General features: G+C 39.0%; 1 protein-coding gene, 2 long non-coding RNA genes and 1 pseudogene across 7 annotated transcripts in view; 2 read left to right on the top strand and 2 right to left on the bottom strand.

The window, feature by feature from the left end:
* Nucleotides 1-577: 577 nt before the first annotated feature.
* The window catches only part of LOC110063157 (peptidyl-glycine alpha-amidating monooxygenase A-like), a 41414-nt gene continuing 20186 nt past the window's right edge, over nt 578-21805 (top strand). For 2 of the 5 annotated variants that reach the window (XM_089295909.1, XM_089295913.1), the window contains exons 1-5: nt 578-733; nt 803-868; nt 4489-4593; nt 10973-11033; nt 15261-15481. In XM_089295909.1, the coding sequence (XP_089152035.1) occupies nt 15272-15481 (210 nt within the window). In that variant the 5' untranslated portion in view covers nt 578-733; nt 803-868; nt 4489-4593; nt 10973-11033; nt 15261-15271. Of the gene's footprint in view, nt 734-802; nt 869-4488; nt 4594-10972; nt 11034-11614; nt 13544-15260; nt 15482-21805 lie in introns of those variants that run through there. The other 3 variants (XM_089295910.1, XM_089295911.1, XM_089295912.1) reach the window with 3 other exon arrangements.
* LOC149108098 (uncharacterized) lies at nt 7858-9630 on the bottom strand (annotated as a pseudogene).
* LOC149108099 (uncharacterized) lies at nt 17089-18797 on the bottom strand. Its single transcript, XR_016209116.1, has 2 exons — nt 18658-18797; nt 17089-18224 (listed from the first exon to the last, which is right to left on the bottom strand). It is a non-coding gene; the product is annotated as an uncharacterized LOC149108099 (long non-coding RNA).
* LOC149108100 (uncharacterized) lies at nt 19126-20475 on the top strand. The gene is made up of 2 exons (XR_016209115.1): nt 19126-19262; nt 20028-20475. It is a non-coding gene; the product is annotated as an uncharacterized LOC149108100 (long non-coding RNA).

Raw genomic sequence — 21805 nt, forward strand, 5'->3', positions numbered from 1 at the left:
CCTTGCTTGCTCTCCTTCTCGTTGTTCTCCGCTTCTCGTCTGCCTATTTTCTCGGGCCCTTTCATGATTTCTTTCACTTTGCTCCTGGCTTGTTCTTTGCCTCTTTCTCGTCGTGTAGTTTCTTGCACTTTTTCTCGTTGTTCCTCGCTACTTCTTTGCCTGTTTTCTCACGCCCTTGCTCGCTCCTTTTCTCTTTGTTTCTCGCTACTTCTTTGCCTCTTTTCTCGAAGTGCCCTTTCCTGCTCTTTTTATAATTGTTCTTCGCTGCGTCTTCGCCTGCTTTCTCTTGCGCTCTTCCCGTTGGAGTCTCCTCGAAGTTGAATTTACTCTACTCTTGTTTGTCGACATAACAAGAGACATAAATAAGCTTTGTCTCTTCTCAAGTTTTAAACTTCAAACTGGCTGAATAGACGTACTCGTTTTGAAACTTTCGTCAAACCTTGGCGAGGCCGGCAAGGTTTTGGCAACGTGATTTCCCGCCAAAAAAACGCGGCCTGTCCCGGCGTTTGGCCATTTCCAGCATCTGATTGGATAATTTTTGCCCTAGCACCCAGTCTTATTTTTCGCGTGCGCCCTCAACGCAATGACAGCTGGGAAGAAAACATGACGGAAGGTTATTGAATGAAATAGTAAAATATTCACCCCAAGTTCGGCATTTATGAAGTATTGGAAATTTAGGAGAACGAGTTACAACAGCCCTGGACCAAAAACGTTCCAATAAAAGGCTTCTAAGGTAATTTTAACGAGTGTTTTAACTGTGTCAGATCGAGTGCACACTTCGTTCACTTCAGCTTCTTTTCAGCACAGAGACACAACTTCCAGACGATACAATATAACTGCACATGAAGCCACCGAAGATGAAACAGAGGTACTTGATGATTGTGTTTTCTCACGGTCAGTTTTTTCAGTATGCATTTTGCAGCCACAGATTGGTTTATCGATCAGTACAAATTCAAAACGCGGACTGCAGATTGCAACTGCAGACCAGGTACAAAGTGCAGACTACAGGCTGCAGACTGGGTGCAAAACGCAGACTGAGAATGAAAACTATTTTTTGTGTGTGTCATCCGATAACTTAGCTAGTGTTATGCATTCGCTTTTCCGCGGTCATCTTTTACGAACATTTGTATGGTTGTACCTGGTCTGCAGTCTGCAATCTGGACCGACCGATTGCTTTATGCATCAATTCAATTCAATTCAATTCAGCTCAGTTTTTTTTATTTACACTATATACTGGACATTTTGAATTCAATTTGTAGGTAAAGTAAATGAAAATAGTAAAAAGTTAAGAAAATAGAGCTGTAAGGAAATAAAATTTATGTGTGAACGGCGGCCAAAGTAGCAAGAGCTTTCTGGTTGGACACTGTCACGATTAAGTATTAAAATGGCAGCAAAAAAAAAAAAAAAAAAAAATTAGCTCAGCTAAACTGCATGTAGATAGATAATACACTGCATTACAACATGCATACACTACATTCGGACGTATACAATATATAGATTAAGCCAAGCCTGAAAGCAGAACTCCTCAGTTATTTTTGGGATGTTCTCAATCTTGCCAATGAAAATTAATAATCAAACATGTAAGTGAGGCAAATTTTAGACAATTTTGTAGTTTCAGCTCAGAATAAGATTGCATTAGCAGAGCTATATAACGGTGTGATGATGATGAAAATAGAGCCACTATTTCATGCGCAGATTTCAGGGGAGCCACCAAAAATCTTGATCATTTAAATAAATAAATAAATAAATAAATATACATTTATATAGCGCCATTTTCCACTAATTGTCCATGGCGCTTTACAATACTTTAAAATTAAAATCCTAATTCTTTAAAAACCTAAAATCCTAAATCCTAAAAGTTAAAATCCTAAGAATTAAATACGCTATATAATACAATTAGGCTACAGATAAAAAGTAAAAACTACAAATCAAATGCACGCTTAAAAAGATAAGTCTTAAGATTAGCCTTAAAAACTGCCTCTGATGATGAAAGTCTGATCTGGAGGGGTAGTTTATTCCAGAGCCTTGGTGCCGCCACGGAAAAAGCCCTTTCACCATACGTTTTAAGATTTGCTCTAGGCTCATCAAGCAACCTGTTGTTTGAAGATCGTAGTGTCCGACCAGAAATGTTAAATCGCAGTAGGTCTCTAATGTAATCAGGGGCCAGTCCATTCAGAGCTTTGTAAGTTAACAACAATATTTTGAAAATAATCCTAAAATGAACTGGCAACCAATGTAAGCTCCTTAGTATTGGTGTGATGTGTTCCTGCCTTCTAGTCAAGGTAACAAGGCGAGCTGCTGAGTTCTGTACAAGCTGAAGTCTATTAATCAGATACTTTGGGAGACCGTACAGTAGGGCGTTACAATAGTCCAAACGCGATGTTATGTAAGCGTGAACAATGGTCTCAGTAGTACTCTGGGATAGGTATCGCCTAATTTTAGCTATACTACGAATGCGGAAAAGTGCGCTCTTGCAGGTTATTATAACGTGTTCTTTGAAATCCAAACATTGATCGAATGCAACTCCTAAATTCCTGGCCTGTTTACTAGACTTGATTACTTCATCACCAACTCGTATATAGTCGAGGGGTGGTCGTGGACGATATTTAGAACTAATAACCAAAAGTTCAGTCTTATCCCGATTTAACTTAAGTTTGTTGCGCAGCATCCAGTCCCCAATGTCCTTAACACATAATTCTACTGCCATCTTTGAGCTTGATAGATGATTAGGGCAATTGGACGTAAACGACAAGTACAACTGTGTATCATCTGCATAGAGATGAAACGGTATGCTATGCTTTCTGGCTATGTCACCCAGCGGACTTGTATAAAGGGAATACAATAAGGGTCCCAGTACAGAACCCTGTGGTACCCCGTAGGGTAAATTCTTCTTTGACGATTCAATTCCATTGACAGAAACAAACTGTTCGCGTGAGTGAAGATACGAATGAAACCAATTAAGAGCAGTGTTCCTAATACCAAAGCGATTCTGTAGTCTAGATAACAAAATCGAATGATCGACAGTATCAAACGCAGCCGATAAATCGAGCAATGGTAATATAACCGATCTGTTATTGTCAATAGCCTTCAAAATATCATTTTGAACTCTCACAAGCGCAGTCTCTGTACTGTGATGAGATTTATATGCTGACTGAAATTCTTCTAATAAGCCTTCATTATCATTAAGGTGGTCCATTAATTGTGCTGCAACTGCTTTCTCCGTAACTTTGGATAGAAAATATAAATTCGAGACAGGACGAAAGTTCGAAAATAGTTCATGATCAGCTCCACTCTTTTTCAACAACGGCTTCAACATGGCAACCTTGAATCTATCAGGTACTTGGCCACTTGTAAGAGACAAGTTAACTATACGAGTGATCATTGGAAGCAGATAATGACGGCACCCTTTGAACACTGAGGATGGAATTGGATCAAGTGTACAGGACTTTGAACACAGGTGATTCACAAAACCAGATACGACCTCCTCATTGACCAGTTTAAATTCACTTAGCAGCTGACCAGCTAGACAGCTTTCAGACTCAGCATTGCATGAAGTAACTTGACCGTCATTCAGAGTTCCATCAACTTTGTCAAGATCATTGCGGATTTTAACAATTTTGTCACTAAAATATTCAACGAATGATTCGGACAGAGAACAGTTATTAGGCCCAGATGGATAACGCTGGACTGGATTGGAGTGCAGAAGCTTCTCTATTGTCTTAAAAAGAAGTCCAGAGTTCCCTGAGTTTTCCTGGATCACTGATGAATAAAATGTGTGCTTCGCAGAGGCAATCATGTCATTAACAACACTGTTCTGAAACACATACCGTTCTCTATCTGCAGGTAATCTTGTACGTCGCCAGTTACGTTCGAGCTTCCTCCTTATGTTCTTTTGAACACTAATGTCAGTTGAATACCAAGGCGCACAAGGACGAAGAACTACCTCACGGGTCCTTTCGGGGGCATAAACATCAAGGGTGGACTTCAAGACCCGATGATAGGAATCAACTAACGAATCCAAATCACGCTGTGATTCGTCAAACAAGGACGAATTGATGATAGTGTCATTGAATTCAGCATAATCAATCGAACGCAGCTTCCGGTGGCGAATAGTTCTTGTTGGAAATTGTGGTTTGTGCAATAATAAATGCATAAAAATAGCGTAATGATCAGAAATCAAAGGGTCATGAACCATAACATTGTCTATAAGTTTACACATAACAAATCTAGCAAATCTTGTGTTATATTTGTGAACATTGTTTACTGGAGTCAGGACATTAGAGAGGACTTCAGAATGCTATCAGTTTCATTTCTAATCTTATATTATAAACGCTTTTCAATTCCAGCTGTGCACATCCCTCCTTGGGCTGACTTGAGGGAATTAGGTTTTTGAAAAACAAACTGGTATTGAGTGATATATTAAAAATTCATTTGCAATTATGGCAGCTAAGCAAGGTTACGTTTAGCTTACTGTTTACATAAATGCAGGCAGGCGCTATTGCATTGGCATGAAGAGTTATACAGCAGACCAGGTGGGATTCTTGCCTCAAAGTGGCATTTACCAATGAGGCTTTTAAAGCAGGATTATTCCAGGTATGGACTGGGTGAACATTCAGATTGTAGGATATGTATGTAATTGTAAATGCTTGTTTAAGAGACACTGCTTCCATTTTTAGCATGATATTGGAAATCTCAAAAACATATATCGATCATTGGAAGCTGAACAATAATAGTTTTATTTTGTAGAACAGTACCCAACAAATGATTAAAACCCATTAGGAAGTGAGAATGGCTAATGATGGTGAGGATGGTAATGGATTGCAATATGGATTTTTGAAAAAATGTCAGGCTGTCAGTTTTTCAAAAGTTTAAGTTTGGCTAAAAAATCGTTGAAATTTTGCAAAAATAATGCTACAGTGTGGACGTTCTTCAAGAAATTGCTTTTAATCATTTAGTTAGAGCTAATTGAGTTCTCATTACATAAATTTAGGGACCATTTCCTGAATTTATAACAGTTTTAAGCAAATATATGTAGTGTCGAACAGCAAAAATAAGCCACAAAAAGGCAGCCACGAAGGCGAATGACAACAGTACACACAGTACACGTTTCAACACATCTCTTCCCGCGCTCACACTCTCCCGGATGAATACTTTGACATGTACGACCGCTGTCCTAATATACTACATTCTCTCTCTTTCTTCACTTAGATAGTTAACCTCGAAAAACAGAAACATTACAAACTTCCAGTTTGTTTATACATTGTAAAAGTTCAGTTCAAATCCAAATGTTCAAGACAAAAGTCACACTAGGCATAAACATAGCCTTTGCAGTTCAGTTCATAAAACAACGTTTCAATGTCACTCGTGCAATAACAGCGAACAATAATATGACAATGCAAATGTCTCTAGTTTTAGTACAGAACATAGTCACTCAGAGCCTTCGGACGGTTCGTAATTCTGCCGGATCTCCTCACAGGCTGCTCAGCTGTAGGTACAGCAGAGGGTACATCTTCTGGTGGCGATTCAGCGGTCGGTACTTGATCCTCTGCCATAGGTGGCGTCTCAAATGGCTTAGGTTCAGTCCGTGGTTCAGCATCCTGTAGCTGCGTTTCCTGTTCTTTTGGATCTGGCATATTGAAGGGCTTAATATGCTGAAGATTGCGTTTGTACTGAACACCTTGTGGTGATCGCAACACCACCTGGTCCCCATAACGAGATATCACCTGATATGGTTCCTTCTCATAGCAGGGTGACAGCTTATTTTCTTTCTTCTTCTCAAGCAGAACACTGTCTCCCTCTCTCACATTTCGGTCTCTAGCGTGGAACCTCTTGTCAACATAGTCCTTGTTAAACTGCTTTCTCTGGGTGTCCCGATCACGGACGGCTTGGTCGCTTACTTCTACTTCCTCCTCTTCAACATTGACTAGCTCAGGCATTTTAGTTGTCAGCTTTCTTCTAAACAGTAACTCGGCAGGACTCTTTCCTGTAGTTGAATGTGGCGTGGACCTGTACGCCAAAAGAAACCTGTTTAGCTCCTCTCTCCAATTCTTTCCTTCTGCATGGGCTGCTCTCATGGACTTTAGAAGCGACCTGTTCTGCCTCTCTACTTCACCATTAGCTCTTGGCCATAGAGGTGTCGTGTAACGGTGTTCAATCTCCATTTCATTCAGATAATCTTCTATCTCTTTAGACACAAGATTTGAGCCATTGTCGGTATGCAGACCTTTAGGTAGTCCATGTCTTGCAAATTGGGCATCCAAGCAATGAATGATGGTTTTGCTGGAGGTTGTTCGGATAACATCAACTTCCATCCACCGGCTGTAATAATCAACGAGAACTAACAAGTGTTCTCCTGAAGGTAACAGACCCATTAGATCCACAGCTACTTCTTCCCATGGCTGGTTGGGTAATGGTGTTGACTTCAATGGTGGGGGTGGAACGTTCTTGGTAACCATCTGGCACCCGTAACACTCTGCACATCTTCTCTCGGCATCACGATCCATAGCAGGCCACCAGACCTTTGTTCTAAGTCTCTCCTTTGTCTTTACGAATCCCTGGTGCCCCTCGTGTGCCAAACTGACAACTCTCTTGCGAAGTTCTTGGGGTATAACAATTCTTGTTCCCCGTAGAATCACATGACCGATAAAAGTCAACTCATTGCGTACTGGCAAATACTGCTTTGGAGCATTGTCCCATTTTCCTTCGATGAGGCAATTCCTGACTGCTTGCAACTCTGAGTCTTGGGCTGAGACTCGTTCAATCTCATTGATTCTCAATGCAACAGGGACAGCATGTAGAGCTATCATGCGTATGTATCCATCATCCTCCAGGGACTGATCCAAAGCAGGTATCTTAGTCAGTCGGGAAAGGGCATCTGCGATGTTTTTTCATGAAGGCACATAACAAACTTGATAGTTGTATGGTTGTAAACGCAGAACCCAGCGCTCTATTCTGGCTGAAGGTTTAGACTTCCTCGAGTAGATGACTTTAAGTGCTTCGTGGTCTGTCACCAGATCAAACTGTGGGAGCCCGTACAAGTAGAGGTGGAACCGTTCACACGCCCAGACTAAGGCTAGTGCTTCCTTCTCTGTCTGACTATAACGACACTCCACTTGACTCAAACTACAACTGGCATAACAGACGGCACGACTTTCCCCATTCTTTTCTTGCACCAGCACAGCGCCAAGGCCAACTGGACTTGCGTCAGCAATAACACGGGTGGGGATGTCCTTATCGAAGTAAGCTAGGACTGGTGCACTTGCAACTTGACTCTTCAATCTCTGAAATGACTGCTCCTGCTCCTCGCCCCACACGAACGGTTCTCCTTTTCTTGCAAGTTTTCTGAGGGGATCAGCAGTGGTAGCAAAATCAGGTATAAACCTGGCACTAAATCCAACGAGTCCTAAGAAGCTACGGACTTCTGAAGGTGTCTGAGGCTGACTTGCTTCTGCAATGGCTCTGACTTTTTCCTCAGTTGGGCCAACTCCATGCTTGCTAAGCAAAAGACCCATGAATACCACTTTAGTCATTCGGAAGGTGCACTTCTCAGTATTCAAAGTCAGCTGCTTCTCACTAAGGCGTTGCAACACACTGTGTAAGTTCTTATCATGTTCCTCAATATCTCGACCATGAACGATAAGATCATCTGCTATGTTTGCCACTCCTTGTAGACCTGCCATTGACTGGGTGATGATGTGCTGGTACTTCTCTGGTGCAGCATTTACACCAAAACTCAAACGTTTGTAGTGGAATATACCATCATGGGTAGCAAAAGCAGTGATATCCCTTGACTCAGGGTCCAGCTCGATTTGGTGAAAACCCCACCTTAAATCTAACTTCGAGAAAACACCACTCCCATAAAGGCTTTCAAGGACTTCATCTATGGTTGGTATGGGCAGTCTTTCCCGGATAATGGCCTCGTTGGCTCTCCGCATATCGACACATAACCTTATGTCCCCTGACGGTTTAGGAGTGACAACCACTGGGCTTACCCACACCGTAGGCCCCTGGACTTTCTCAATTATGTCCTTGTGAAGGAGTTCATTAACCTTGGCGGTTACTTTGTCCTTTACAGAAAAAGGTACTCATCGCATTTTCTGAACGACTGGAGTTACACTGGGATCAACGTGTAGCTTCAACTGATAATCTTTAAGCTTTCCAATTCCCTGGAACACACTGGGGTATTTTGCTTTGAGTTCTCCCACAAAGGTATCATCAACAGTGTTACAGTCTGCTGTCCCGAGAGTTCCCATGGGGTCCACACGAAGGATTCCAAGATCTGTGGCAGTCGAATATCCCAGCAAACAACGCCCGGATTCAACAATAATGAAATTTGCAACAACCTTTGCTTTCGATACGGAAACTTCTGACTGAAACTGGCCTTCAACTCCAAGCTCTCGACCCCCATAAACATACAATCTCTTTGTGCAAGGTTTTAATTCAATCTTGAGCCCCTGATACTTTAGTTCCTGCAGTGTATCTTTACTGATAAGGTTACTTGCAGAACCTGAATCAATTAACACATCTCTGCTGATTCCACCAATCTTCACTGAGATCACTGGCTCAGCAGAATTTGACATAGCACATGTCTGTTCCTCTATAGTAAAAGCAAATGTGTCATCCTCACCTGATTGATCACAACGATCCTCAACTTGATTGGCCTGTCTCCCCTTACCATGGCGCTGCTGTCTGCCTCCCTGTTGTTGGGTGGTGCCTTGTTTTCCAGACTTAAAGTTCCTTCCCCCTTGGCAACAGCTAGCATAATGACCATATTTACCACACTTGCTGCACTTGCGACCTCGGGCTGGACAACTTTTACTCTGAGCAAAGTGACCTTCTTTACCACAGTTGAAACAAACACTTTTTCCTTTGGTTCCACGCCCAGGACTTTCTTCAACTGCATTAGCGCCTGCTCCAGGTTCTTGGCTTGGCGTGACCATTTGACTTGCCTGCTCGCGTGAGGCTTCCCACTTTCGAACTTTATCCATTGCAGCTTCCAGAGTAATGTTGTTGACTTCCAATAGCTTCTTCTTAAGCTCAACATCAGGCAACTTTTCAATCAATTGGTCCCGCAAATTTTCCTCCAAAGTTGTACCAAAATTACAATGACGAGCTTGTTTACGTAAACGAACCATGAACTTGTCAGCAGTCTCTGCCTTTGTCGGCGTAAGTTGACAAAAGACATGACGCTCGTATGGTACATTTTCCTCGGCTCGGAAATGAGCATCCAACTTTCGCAGACACACCACATACTCATTATCCTGGTCAGCATTCAGTGGTCCAGGATCTGGAAGATCTTCGTAAATATCTTGTACTTCCATACCCGCTAAATGAAGTAACTGAGCCTTTTTCCGAGAAGGATTCGTGATTCCCTTGCCATCGATGTGATACTGATACGATCGTTTCCACTGTCGCCATCGTTCTGCCACCTGAGAGGAAGAACCTGTTAAAGCTAAAGGCAGAAGCGCTCTTTCTACTGAATTCGACATCCTCGTCACCAATTTGTAGTGTCGAACAGCAAAAATAAGCCACAAAAGGCAGTCACGAAGGCGAATGACAACAGTACACACAGTACACGTTTCAACACATCTCTTCCCGCGCTCACACTCTCCTGGATGTATACTTTGACATGTAGGACCGCTGTCCTAATATACTACAATATATCTTGACAGTGTCACTTTAATAATAATACAATAATAATAATAATAATAATAATACATTTATATAGCGCTAACACTATGAAATATTCAAAAGCCCTTTACATGTAAAAAGAAGCTAACAAACTAAAACAAAGATCTATATAAAGCATAAAATGTGCTAAAAATACAAAAATATAAAACGACTTGTGTAATTAAGATTTACAAAAAGTATGAACAGCCATAAGTGATCAGTAGGACACATGAGAAAAAGTCACCAGAACGTAGAAAAACAGGCCACAGAGTAAAGCAAAATAGCTTACAGGTGAAAAGAAATAAACGTCATTTTACCTACCAAGTCTTGTCTCATTCCTTTCCATTCTCTGATAAAACGCTTTTCTTACCTGCAACAAGATGGCAGTTGCTTTCTTTCCCTTTAAGGTGAAGGTCATTCCATAAAGCTTACTTTTTGTCTCAACCTGTAGCAAGTAAACATTGCGTTTTTCCACTCACTGAAGTTTCAGCCTCCAAAGTGCCTGCTATTCTGCCTTGAAAGAAGCCCAATATTTGACTTGGTGGCTTCCATTTTGAAGGTGTACTTGGCAGCCAGGCTGTGTTTATGTGACGTCATTCCGTCCAACTCAAATTATTGGTGGGAAGCAGAAAAACCTGCAGCTGACTTGGTATCCTTTACAAGGTCAGCAAAATATATTTTTTTCCAACCGATTATCCATTTCACTATCTTCACTTCTATCATTTTTGGGGTTTGGAGCTTGTCTGGCTCAAAATAGTACAGCTCAGGAACAGCCATAACCTAGAGTGGTGGTAAACTGCTTGTTGGAAGCCATCCTTGGACAGATTGACATCACAAAAACGAGGCCTGGCTGCTGAGTACTGTTTAAAATGGCGGCAGCAATGTCAAATTTTGGGCTTCTTTGGAGACAAATTTCACAAGGAAAGCTCCACTTTAGAGGCTGAAACTTTGCTGAGTGGCTAAACATAAAAGTGCAAGTTTTATTAGCATTAAAAGAAACTGCATTTTTTTGGAGTGACCTTCTCCTTTAAATTTTTCTTACAGGTGGACAAAAATCCTTTGCAATGGGTGTAAAATCTAAAAGATTGTCCACGAAGCTTCATCAATCATTTTCATCACCATTTTGTCTCCCATTAAATTAACATCTGGTGTTCAAGAGCATCTTGTTTAGTTTAGGCCCATAATACCAATTTTCAGACAGACCTTGATCTTTAACGAGATCAGGAAGATCAGCATGCACCAGTACACTGCGGAATTTTTGAGAGTGAAATTGTGTTCACCAATGAAATTTTTTCCTTTTTAGACCTTTTTCTTGCCGGTTCTCCTTCAAATTATCCGAGTGTTTAATTTCCATGAAGATCAAGGTAAGACTGATCAATTTTTGTATGTTTTTTTTTTTTGCTTTTTTTCACACAGTATTTTTTTCCTGCCAATTCAATTCCTGCTGTTGGAAACAATGGCAAACAATGATCACGGATCATTGCTTGAGAAACCCCACCTCATTTTCGATTGTGATGAAAGTGGCTTCAAGTTTGACTCAATTAACAAGATCGTCACTGCAGCACAAGGCACAAACCATATTCCAAGAGTGCCAAAAGGGCAGCACAAAAGGGTAGACGTGATGGTGTGTGCTTCAGAAGCTGGTGATAGCCTCCTGCCAATGTTTATCTTTAAAAGTCTAAGTGGGCAAGTGCTGCATGGTGTTCGAGAAGGTGCTCCCACATGAACCCTGTTTGCTTGTCAAAAGTTTGACTGGATTGAGAAAGGCCTTTTCCTCAAGTGGTTGGAGGAATTATGGCAACAGCAAGTTTTGGGTTTTTGCCTCCTCACACTTGTGTCATCTTGTACAGCCCTTGGGCCTATCCCTCACTGGGCTGCTTAAAAAAGCTTGGGTGTGTACCTGTGCTGCTTTTAGTTGTGCCACCTGTGCAGTTGTCAATCAGCACAATTTTGCTTGGAGTGACAGCACAACCCCAGATGTCATGAGAGGAGGTTTCTGAAGATCCGGCATTTAACCTTATGATCTCACTGTGTCACTGTCTTTGACTTAAGCAAGTAACCAAGTTGGTGCTGAGCATCAGTACCACTACTACAGGACCGATGACTGAATTGTGTCAGAGTGATGTTCAAGCAGAGAAAACTGAACTAAACAACCCTAGAAGCCAGTCACCAGTTGGCCTTCCATCCAGCTCCAGTTGTCAGCCATCTGTAAAGTTAACCTCTCTTCCTTTACTTATTCATCAATCATGATCAGTTTTCTGCCAAGTTAAAAATTCCCATCACCTATTGGAACTACTTGTCCTAGCACTCCAGGACCTATGCCTTCTTCTTCTCAGTTGGCTGCACTGGTTTCTCTTGAAGAAAGCATTGGGAGGGAACAAAGAGAAAGGTTTTGCTGTCACCTTGAAAATGCCTTTGATGTCACCACCAGTGATGTTAACAATAGTTGGTAGGCCATAATCTCACAGATAACGATGCAGGAGGAAGCATGTCGATGCAAATCAGCTTGGTCTTGCTCCTGTCAGGGTTAGGCTTCTGTGACTGTCTAGGTCAAGGAGCAAATCTGTATGGTTCTTGAAAAGTCACCACCTGTCACTGATCCTCCAAGCATACTCAGTCTGAAAATCATATGTAATCTCCACGGCATCTAGAGTCATTGTCATTGACAAGGACCTCTGTGACATCATGCTAAAACTAGTGCGGGAGGTCAGAAGTCTGGACCCAGAAAATCGGTGGTATGGCAATGGCAAGGTGTTTCTGTAGGCGATCAATTCTGAAAGAGAAAGAACAAGCCAGGTTGGCTGAGAAATGGAAGAAAGAAAAGAAAAAGATGCAAAATCAAAAACGATGCCGATAAAGGAGAAAATGTGAACAAAATAGTAAATCAAAAAAGAGGCTGCAGAGCTTTACCTGGAGGAGCTGTCCACATTATACATGTGCCAAGTTCACAATGCAAGGAGTTATAATTTTTTCAATCTTTTTTTTGCTTTTATGCAAACATTCAGCAAAACGTGACAGATACTTTTACATAACAACCAGGTTTGAATACGCGAAACGTGACACTTGCCTTGCAGCATATGTAGGTGTTGTGTTACAATGGTTTGACTTGATAAAGGTTTGTATGGGAAGGCAACAGTTTTGCTTTAAAAGTCGATTATCCTTATATTTTGGGAATAAAATCTACTTACCCTGTTGTTGTGTTGTATTCTTTGTTGTTTGCCAGCTCCTCAGGCTGATCTAACACGATTTTGGCGAGTTTTCATTGTGTGGGTTTCCACTGTTAAAATAAAGCAAGGCGGGACACTCATTTCCGGAGTCAGCCTGCCACTGGAAGCAAATAAATCCACTGAAAATAACCCTGCTAACTCAATTCCTCTGTAGAATCAAAGAAGAGATGTTGAAGTCTCAGTTTACTCGCTGCGCAATTCTGCCCACAACACCTCTGCTACAAAACATTTATTTTGAGATTGCTTCGCCTCACAAAATTAGTTCAAAAATAGGCTCATCAAATCGTCATGGACCATTTCGTAGTTCACATAGTATGTTGGGTAACTATAATTAGCCTGACATGGGAAGTCAGCATCGATTGTCGACAGCCAATGCCTGTATGTTGGCCATATCTGTCACGTTTTGCTGAACATTCCTATAAAAGCCAAAAAAACAAAAAATAGAAATAAAAAGATGATAACTCCTCACATCGTGAGCTTGGGCCGCCTGTGATATAGGCAAATCCGCCATTTACATGTATGTTTTAGGTCGTGCAGCATTCACTGTTCAAGAACTGGTGGCTTATTACTATTGAAAAAAGTTGTTTCTTGTATACCTCTCCACAATGGCCATGTTGGGGACAGAGGAAAGTGGCCATTATCAGGAGGTACGGGTGTAATGTGACACCTTTTTTTTTTCGGGGCACAACTATTTTTTTTTAAAAAAAAATGCTCATTGTGCAGTACCAAAAAATATCCATACTCCCCCCACAGAAGGGATTGGAATTTCCTGGGGGGTGGGCGGTTCTCTAAGACCAAAAAATTTGAAGAAATGTATTAAGTTTTAATTGGAATTTCCAGAGGGATGTGGGGGGGGGGGGGGGTTGGAAAAAATCCCTTCCGTGGGGGAGGTATGGATATTTTCTGGAACTACACATTGTAGCATATATAAATCATAATGTAACAAAACAGAAACTTAACAGAAACTTAGATCAATGGCACATGGTATGGATCAAGTTTGGTGATCTTTTACAAATATAAAAAAATGGGGTTTTGTGTGCACGGTTTGTCAGTCATTGATTAACTGGGTGATGTCGAGGGTTTTTTTGGCAGTTGGGATAAGTTTTAGTGGATGTTACCATTGTGGAGAGGTGGCCGTTGTAGAGAGGTTAAAATAAGAGTGAATGTATGGACTGTCCGCTGGGACCAAAAAGAGTGGCCGTTGTAAAGAGGTGGCCTTTGTAGAAAGGTGGCTGTTAGTGGAGATTGATTGCATCGGGAACATGTATGATATTGAATGCTGTGACAAATAGCTTATGGGAAAACCCACCTCTTGCCACTAAAAATGTGGAAGAACATGCTTTGCCTTCTTTGCTGTATGCAATCAACATGGCTGATCATATATTTGAATTGCAGAGAAAGATGTCAAGACATGAATGACCATGGCAGTTATGTACACAACTTAAGCAGCTGTGAAGATAAAGCCTGAAAAAAAAAATCAGGCTTCAGGGCTGGAAAAAAATTTTGAAATCCAGTTGCACTAGGCAACAGGATTTCAATTTTTTTTTTTTACTTAGTGGGTGGCCAGTACATTTCAGTTTTCACTTGCCCCTACTAGAATATCACTTACCCAATAGGTGCACAATGAATGCAAACAAAGTATGCTTGGATTTTAAATTAATCCTTGCTTTCAACTCATTGTTTTGCTCATCTTGCAGTCTTGAGTCTTGAAATTGATTCTGATTTGAAATTATCACTAACGAGACTACTGAGGCTAATTTCACTTGCCCACCGGACCACCAAACTTATATTTTCACTAGCCTGAGTGCAAAATTTTCTTGCCCCGGGCAATCGCACCTGTGTTTTTTCTTGCCCTGGGGTTGAATGGGATTTGAACCCATAATCATAATCATTCATGTCTTTACGTCCTTCTCAGCTTCCAAATATTTGCTCTTTCATATATTCACTTGCATTCTTTACCATCGAGGGGTATATCACAACGTGACAAGCTCCTAGTTGCCTTGACAGCTCAGTTGGTAGAGTACTGAGCTGGTATTGTAGAAGTCATCGAACCCCATTCAAGCCTGAATTTTGTTTTTCCGGCTCTATCTGTACATTACAGTGACAATCACTCGTGTCTATAGATATATCTTTCTCTGCGGTTGAGAGCTGTTGACAATGCATGCTTTGCATGCCAGCAGGTGAAGAAATGGACCGTTGACAGGGCTGGCTGTTAATTTTTTTTTTTACTTGAATACATCAATCATCTCATGAATGACTGCATACATAAACTACAAAAGAGGAAGGGGGTATTTTGATGGGTGTTTCACTGACTACAAATGGTGAACAAAGAATATTATTGTTTTGTTTCTCTTTTCATATTAGGAGATTAAGATATGTTCACAAGATCAGAGGCTGTTCTCCTGGTCATTTTTTCATTTATGACGAAGTCTAACTCGTATGACTCATATGGAGACTACCAGGACCAAATGAGGAATTATTATGACTCACTGTATCAAAGATCTTTTACTAAAGAAAAGCCAAACAGAGATGCTGGACCATCAAACTTTATAGATCTCAAAATGCCTGGCGTTCACCCAGAGGAGGTAGGCAAGCTTTTCTAATTATTGTGCTTTAAAGCTTTTGGTAATTGGTGTTCAGTAGCATCATGTAGAGATGGGAGGTAAAAAATTTTCAAACATTATTTAAAATCACTTTGAAAATATTTGGGTGAAATGTCCAATTTTAGATTTGACATGTGCCAAGTGACATGAGCTTTCTTAGTTTTGTGCATTCCTCATGTTCATGCAACCAACTGTTATTTAGCATAATAATTTATGCAATCATGCTTTTGTCTTCAATTTTTATACCTAAGGTTTGTACATTATGTAGGGAACTTTCACCATTAATGTTCAATGCAAGATTTGCATGTTTAGTAGAGTTGAGGTTGGTGGCCATGGTATTAAAAAAAATTACATCTGTGAAATTTTATTTCAATTTTTTTCTGGACTTTTTGTATTCATAATTGATCTTTTTGGCAAAAGATGCTCTGGATCAACATAAATGATCCAGCATAATGTTCCTTGCTGATGCATGCATTGACAGTCTTTAATTCAAGTTGTTAATATGTTACTGTTGGAAGCTTTGTCCAAATTGAATTTAATTTGGCTATCAATTTACTTAGTAGCAATATTGCAGTTACCAGTATATACCATGGTTATATTATTTAATTTCAAATTAGATAACCTAAGAAATCTATCTGAATGAATGATTAAATATAGTGGAACCTCTGCTTTTAAATCTGCTAAAAGGACCTCGAGCTCGAAAGTTTAACCAGGTGTCCAGATGAAGCAGGTGCCATAAGGCAGAGTTTGACTGTCTGAATGAATAAATGAAGGAATGAATGATAGTGAAAGAATGAATGAAATGATAGAATGGCAATGTTGACAAAATTTTGACACAGGTGTAAAACCTTTTTTTTTATGTAACATTTCTATATAGTTAACCATATGAATGTGACTGCACATAAAGATTAGCAATAAGAGTGATATTTGAATATTTACATGAGAATGATGCTGACTTGACTTACGTGTATGAATGTCTTCAATTCTCGCTTCAATTGTTCAGATAATTATTTATGGAAAAAGCTTTGAATTCTTTAAATTACTAAGTAAACGGATTAGTCCAGCTGTTAAGGGACAAAATTGTTCGTTTTTTGATAAAAGCATCAAATTTGGCAGGGTTACCCCTGCGAAATGAATTCCCAGTAGTCTGGGAATTCCTAGGAATTCCTAGGAATTCCTAGGAATTCCAAGTTATTCCAAGACATGCAAATTATGCTTTATCCAAGACCTTGGAATTTCTGGGAATATTTGGGAATAGTGGAAGTATGACTGGGAATTATTGGGAATTCCTAGGAATTCCAAGTTATTCCAAGCCATGCAAATTATGCTTAATCCAAGACCTTGGAATTTCTGGGAATATTTGGGAATAGTGAAAAGTATGACTGGGAATTATTGGGAATTCCTAGGAACTCCTATTACTTCCCAGACTGTTTTAAAAAATGTATTTGGAATATCTAGGTGTTTTTGGGAATAGCTAAATCACATGAAATATTGCTGGAAATTTCTATAAATTTCCCAAAATGTCAAAATTAAAGATGAACTCGGTGCATGAATCAGTTTCTGTGAATTAGTAAAAATCAACACGATCATTTCTCTGTAGTGAGTTCCATACCTTTTTATTGTTGTCAAGCTCCAAGATAATTATTTCCAGACAAAAAATGTACATTAATTCCAGTTTAAGTCTGACAACTCAACATAAAACTATAGCACTGATAATATTGCTTTTTAGATCCAACATGATTTGTTAGTGTATATGTGCCTGTATGGACCCGTAAATCAAACACCCAGAGTTTAACTGATAGAAAAATAGATGCTCTTAGATTTGATAAATAGATTAAGCAAAAAATTCTGTCATCATAAATGAATATATATTATTTACAATTTCAATAAAACCAAAAGTATATATATGCACGTATATATTTAATATAATTGTAGATTCACACACATACCCATCACAGCCCACTGTTGAACAATTTTTGACTTGATCCTGTATGACTTTAGGAAAAAGAGGAAGACATCTCTCACAGATGTCATAAATGAAAAGCTCACAGTTTCCACACACTTGCTGTACATTTGTAAAACTGTACTGTGACATTCTCTGGACAAATTACCGGTAGTTTCATTAAAACAAGGATATCTTTAGCAGCCTCTCATTGTCATACAATGTCTTGAAATTAAGGCCAGAATAGCCATACAGGCATATTCTTTGGCAGAAAATGTTTTTTTCTTGGGAACCATTAGTTTCACTTTCATCAGGGGAGTCCAGTGAATGGTCATCAGTGTCAGAGTTCTCAATTTCTTCAGAGGAGTCAGAACTGAAACTTCAACATCATTATCTGAATCACTGTCTGTGGACAAATCTGAGTTGTTGTGTATTACATCAACTGGTATTTTTGTAGTCTTTTCAGGTATTGGCAACTCAATTTTATCAAATGCTTCTGTGAAACTTCAATTCTTGCATAAAGGTTCACTCCATAATCCATCAAAGTCATCCACAACATTTTTGCCAACAGCCATCTCACTCAGGTGAGCCGAAAACTGTGAGGTGTTCTGTTCATGGTGTTGGAAATGATATCCAAGAAAAAGGGATGCAAGAGAGGGAGATGACGTCAACTGGCCTGTGAAGACTGCTTTAAGCGATTTATGTGGTCGAATCTTGTAGATTTTGGTATGGGTATAGTGGAATCATCAATATGTTTCTTGTATTTCCTTGTCCTCGCGGTCACTTTAATTCATGACACAACAAAATCAAAAGAATCAAAAAGATTATGAGTTAGTGGGAAACAAATAAATAACTGACATAAATAAATGACAATGCAAATAAAAAAAACCTACATCTTGATGTATTGAAAAGACTATAGATCTCATATCATGCTAATCCTTATAAATAATTCAAAGGAAAAAATGACAAGCATCGCAAATTTATACTTGCTGCATTGTGCTGACTGGGTGTTGAAATAGATTTGGTGGACTAATACAACAAGCTTAAGCTCATTTCGCAGAATTTATCTCGTTTCCTCAGGTCGATCTGAAACCTTTTAGGTGAATTTCAGCTTTTGGGGTTTTTAAAGAGCACACAATGCATTGCTTAGTTTGATTTATAATTTACAATTATAGGTTATCATAACAGAAAATCCCTATAAAATTGGATTCCTTACCTTTGCAGTGAACTTGATTCAAGTGCCTCATGATCCTTTATCTTGACAACCGTCGGGAACAGATCAACCAGTTAAAGTACGTTCCATTTTCCTCCTTGATTTATTCGTAAAAAGTTTGTGTAGTTTTTTCCTTTTGAAGCAAGACCCATCTTTCAAAAGACCACCAAAACAGCGTGGAAAGGGAAACAGACTTGCCATCGAAAGCGACTGGTCTGGCAACCTCGTTGCCAGTCTCTCTCTCCTTCTTCTCCCGTTTCCATTCTCTCCTCAACTGATCAACTGAACCAATCACAGCACGCGAATTTTCACGTGACTATCCTTGTGACTGAACGTGACAAAGATCGCGTTATTAATTCTCTTTTGGCGCCCATCTTTGAATTCAGCGTTAACGGCTGATCGCTCGTGCGTTTTATTAGATTTCACTTCCAAAATTATATCAAAATGGTTTTTGCTGCGGTCCTGTGACCAGAAGAAAACAGCGTGAGTGTCATTAACGAGAAACAAGTTATTCTTGGCGAAGATTTGGAGTTAAAAGAAAGTCTTACTGTGGATGTTTCAACGGGGAAGAATTCAAAGGACAGATTAGCCGTATACAAAATTATTTGGTGAGTAATCGAATTCAAGTAACCTTATATTATACAAAGTAAATTCTTGTATTTAGACAAAAGCTTTTGAATGAACTTTATCATCACGAATCATACACGAGTGGATCACTCAGTCATGGCATGAAATGAATTCTGGCTAAAGCAAAGTTGAAACAATTTAGGTTGCCCAGTGTGCATGCCTAAACAATTTGATTTGCGAGTAACAAGTTTCTCTCGCCTCACTTGTTCAAACGAAATAAATATAGCAGTTCTCTCTGATCCCAGTCAAAGTTCTTGATAAAAACTCCAACGAGGCAGCCAGTGTGCATGAGTTTGATATGTCTCCTGTGTGTTTCAGCCTGACTGTATGGCAGTCCATGTTGATCTTCAATTTTTGTCCATCCGTATATTCTTTTGTGTTTACTCTATTATTTAAATGTTCCTTAAATGTTTTAAGTGTCTTTTTTAGTATTTCTAATGTCTAAATTTGGCTAAAAACCGTGATATACACAGTGTATCCTCCAATTCAAGAGTTGTTGATACACTTATAGAGGAAGGAAAACCTTGATTTAATCTACTGTAAGCTCAAGATTTATGTAACATATTTATCAATAGTATACAAGCACCTTCCATTATCAAGTCTTCTCTTTTAACATTTCAACCAGCTTACAGTCAGGTCTTAATTAGCTGCGTGTATTAAACTGTGAGCACATAAATATTTGGATCTCAGTCTTACAGTACCTCATATATATCGCAATGTACTGTATTTTTTTAATTTTGTTTTAGGTGTCATGCAACAAAGATGAAGATGAAGAGGCCAGCTGTTGACAGCGTAATTAGAGGGCAACAAAAGAAGCTGCGGAAACAAAAGAAATAACTGAACAGCAGCTAAGTTTGCCCAAACTCAGCCTTTTTTAATTTTAAGGATTGTTTCAGTTTTGTTCTTATAATTGATTCCTTACATTCATGAAAATCCAGATTTGTTCCACATAATAACAATAATTTAAGCTAAAATCTTGTGTATGGAAAATTGTTGGATTTGTAAACCAAAAAAGTAAGTAAATTATCTGAAAAAGTTCTCTTTTTATCAAACATGTAAAAGTTTGACCTTCACAGCTGTTTTCAGTTTTACTTTTAATTCTTGGTGTAATAAAAAAGAAACAGGATAATATTATTCTAATGACTTATGTTTAAATTCATGAAAGCCAATGTAATAAACCATTGATTTAAAGCCTGTTTGATGTGATATCAGTGACTTTATTTGTTATTTTAATGCTGGGCATTAATCATCAAAATTTTGTCTGGCCTACAAACGATACAAAATTCCCAGTTTTTCTCAGATTTTCCAAAAAATTCCAACCTATTCTCAAAAAATCCTACAAATTCCAAGTTATTCCCAGAAATTTCTAGGAATTTTTGAGAATTTTAAGGAATTTTCAAGGTGAGTATATTTCAGTTGGAATTCCTAGGAATTCCTAGGAATTCCAAGTCAGCTCTATGTAAACTTGGAATTCCTAGGAATTCCTAGGAATTCCGAGTCCGAATTACCGTGAAAATTCACACCTTAGATTCCTAGGAATTCCTAGGAATTCTTAGGAATTCCTAGGAATTTTTTCCTAGGAATTCTTAGGAAATTCCTAGGAATTCCTAGGAATTCTTAAAGTTATCTCACAAGGGTACTAACCTCTATAAGACAAATATTTCCTGATATGGAGCCATGCCAAATTTTCTTCCAGAACCATGGAATGTGCATGTCAAAAATATAGCATACATGGCCCTTACATGGAAACGAGGCTAATGCAAAATACCAATTTTTTTGCATTCTGGGACTACTATGCCTAGTGTCTTGCTTTTTTAATATAACAACAAATTAACCATTGCCTTTGAGTCTTAAATTATGTCACGTGATAGTCACGTGATCATTATGTTCAATTATCAGCAAAGCAATACGCACTGATGAAATCATTACCATTTTTAGAACTACCAAAGAAATTAAAAACAAACTACTAAGTGTTCTCGAAGATGAAGATTCCTTCATTGAGTTTAGCAGGATCATTTCCAAATTAAAATGCCAGTAGCTGTAGTAAGAGAAAAAAAAAGCCAACCAGCAATCAAACAAACAAACAAAAAAATATTATCTATTAAATCACATTCTTTTCCTACTTTTTCTTTTTATTTTATTCACTTTTTCTATCTTTCTATTTTTCTCTATTTATCATAGTAATAATAATAGTAATAAAAGTAATAATAATAATAATAATAATAATAATAATAAATCATTTGTAACTATTGATAGACTGGCCTGCCTAGACTAGCATAGCTATCCGTAGGCCAGTCCAACTGTAAAATGTAGGTTTTATTAAGAAATAAAATGATGACGATGAATGATGATGATTTTTTACATACCAACTTTATTATTTGCAATGTAGATTCTATTATCTAGACTAGGAAATTCAAACCTTGAATGCACGTTTTGGATGTGCCAAAAACGTAATATCAGAACTATCCATCAAATCAAGGCTGAGATACAGAGTCAATTTATATAGGTTTGATTGACGTGATTT

Source organism: Orbicella faveolata, unplaced genomic scaffold (assembly GCF_042242905.1).
Source record: "Orbicella faveolata isolate gen_17 unplaced genomic scaffold, um_ofav_v1 contig_26, whole genome shotgun sequence".
Classification (NCBI taxonomy): Eukaryota; Metazoa; Cnidaria; class Anthozoa; order Scleractinia; family Merulinidae; genus Orbicella; species Orbicella faveolata.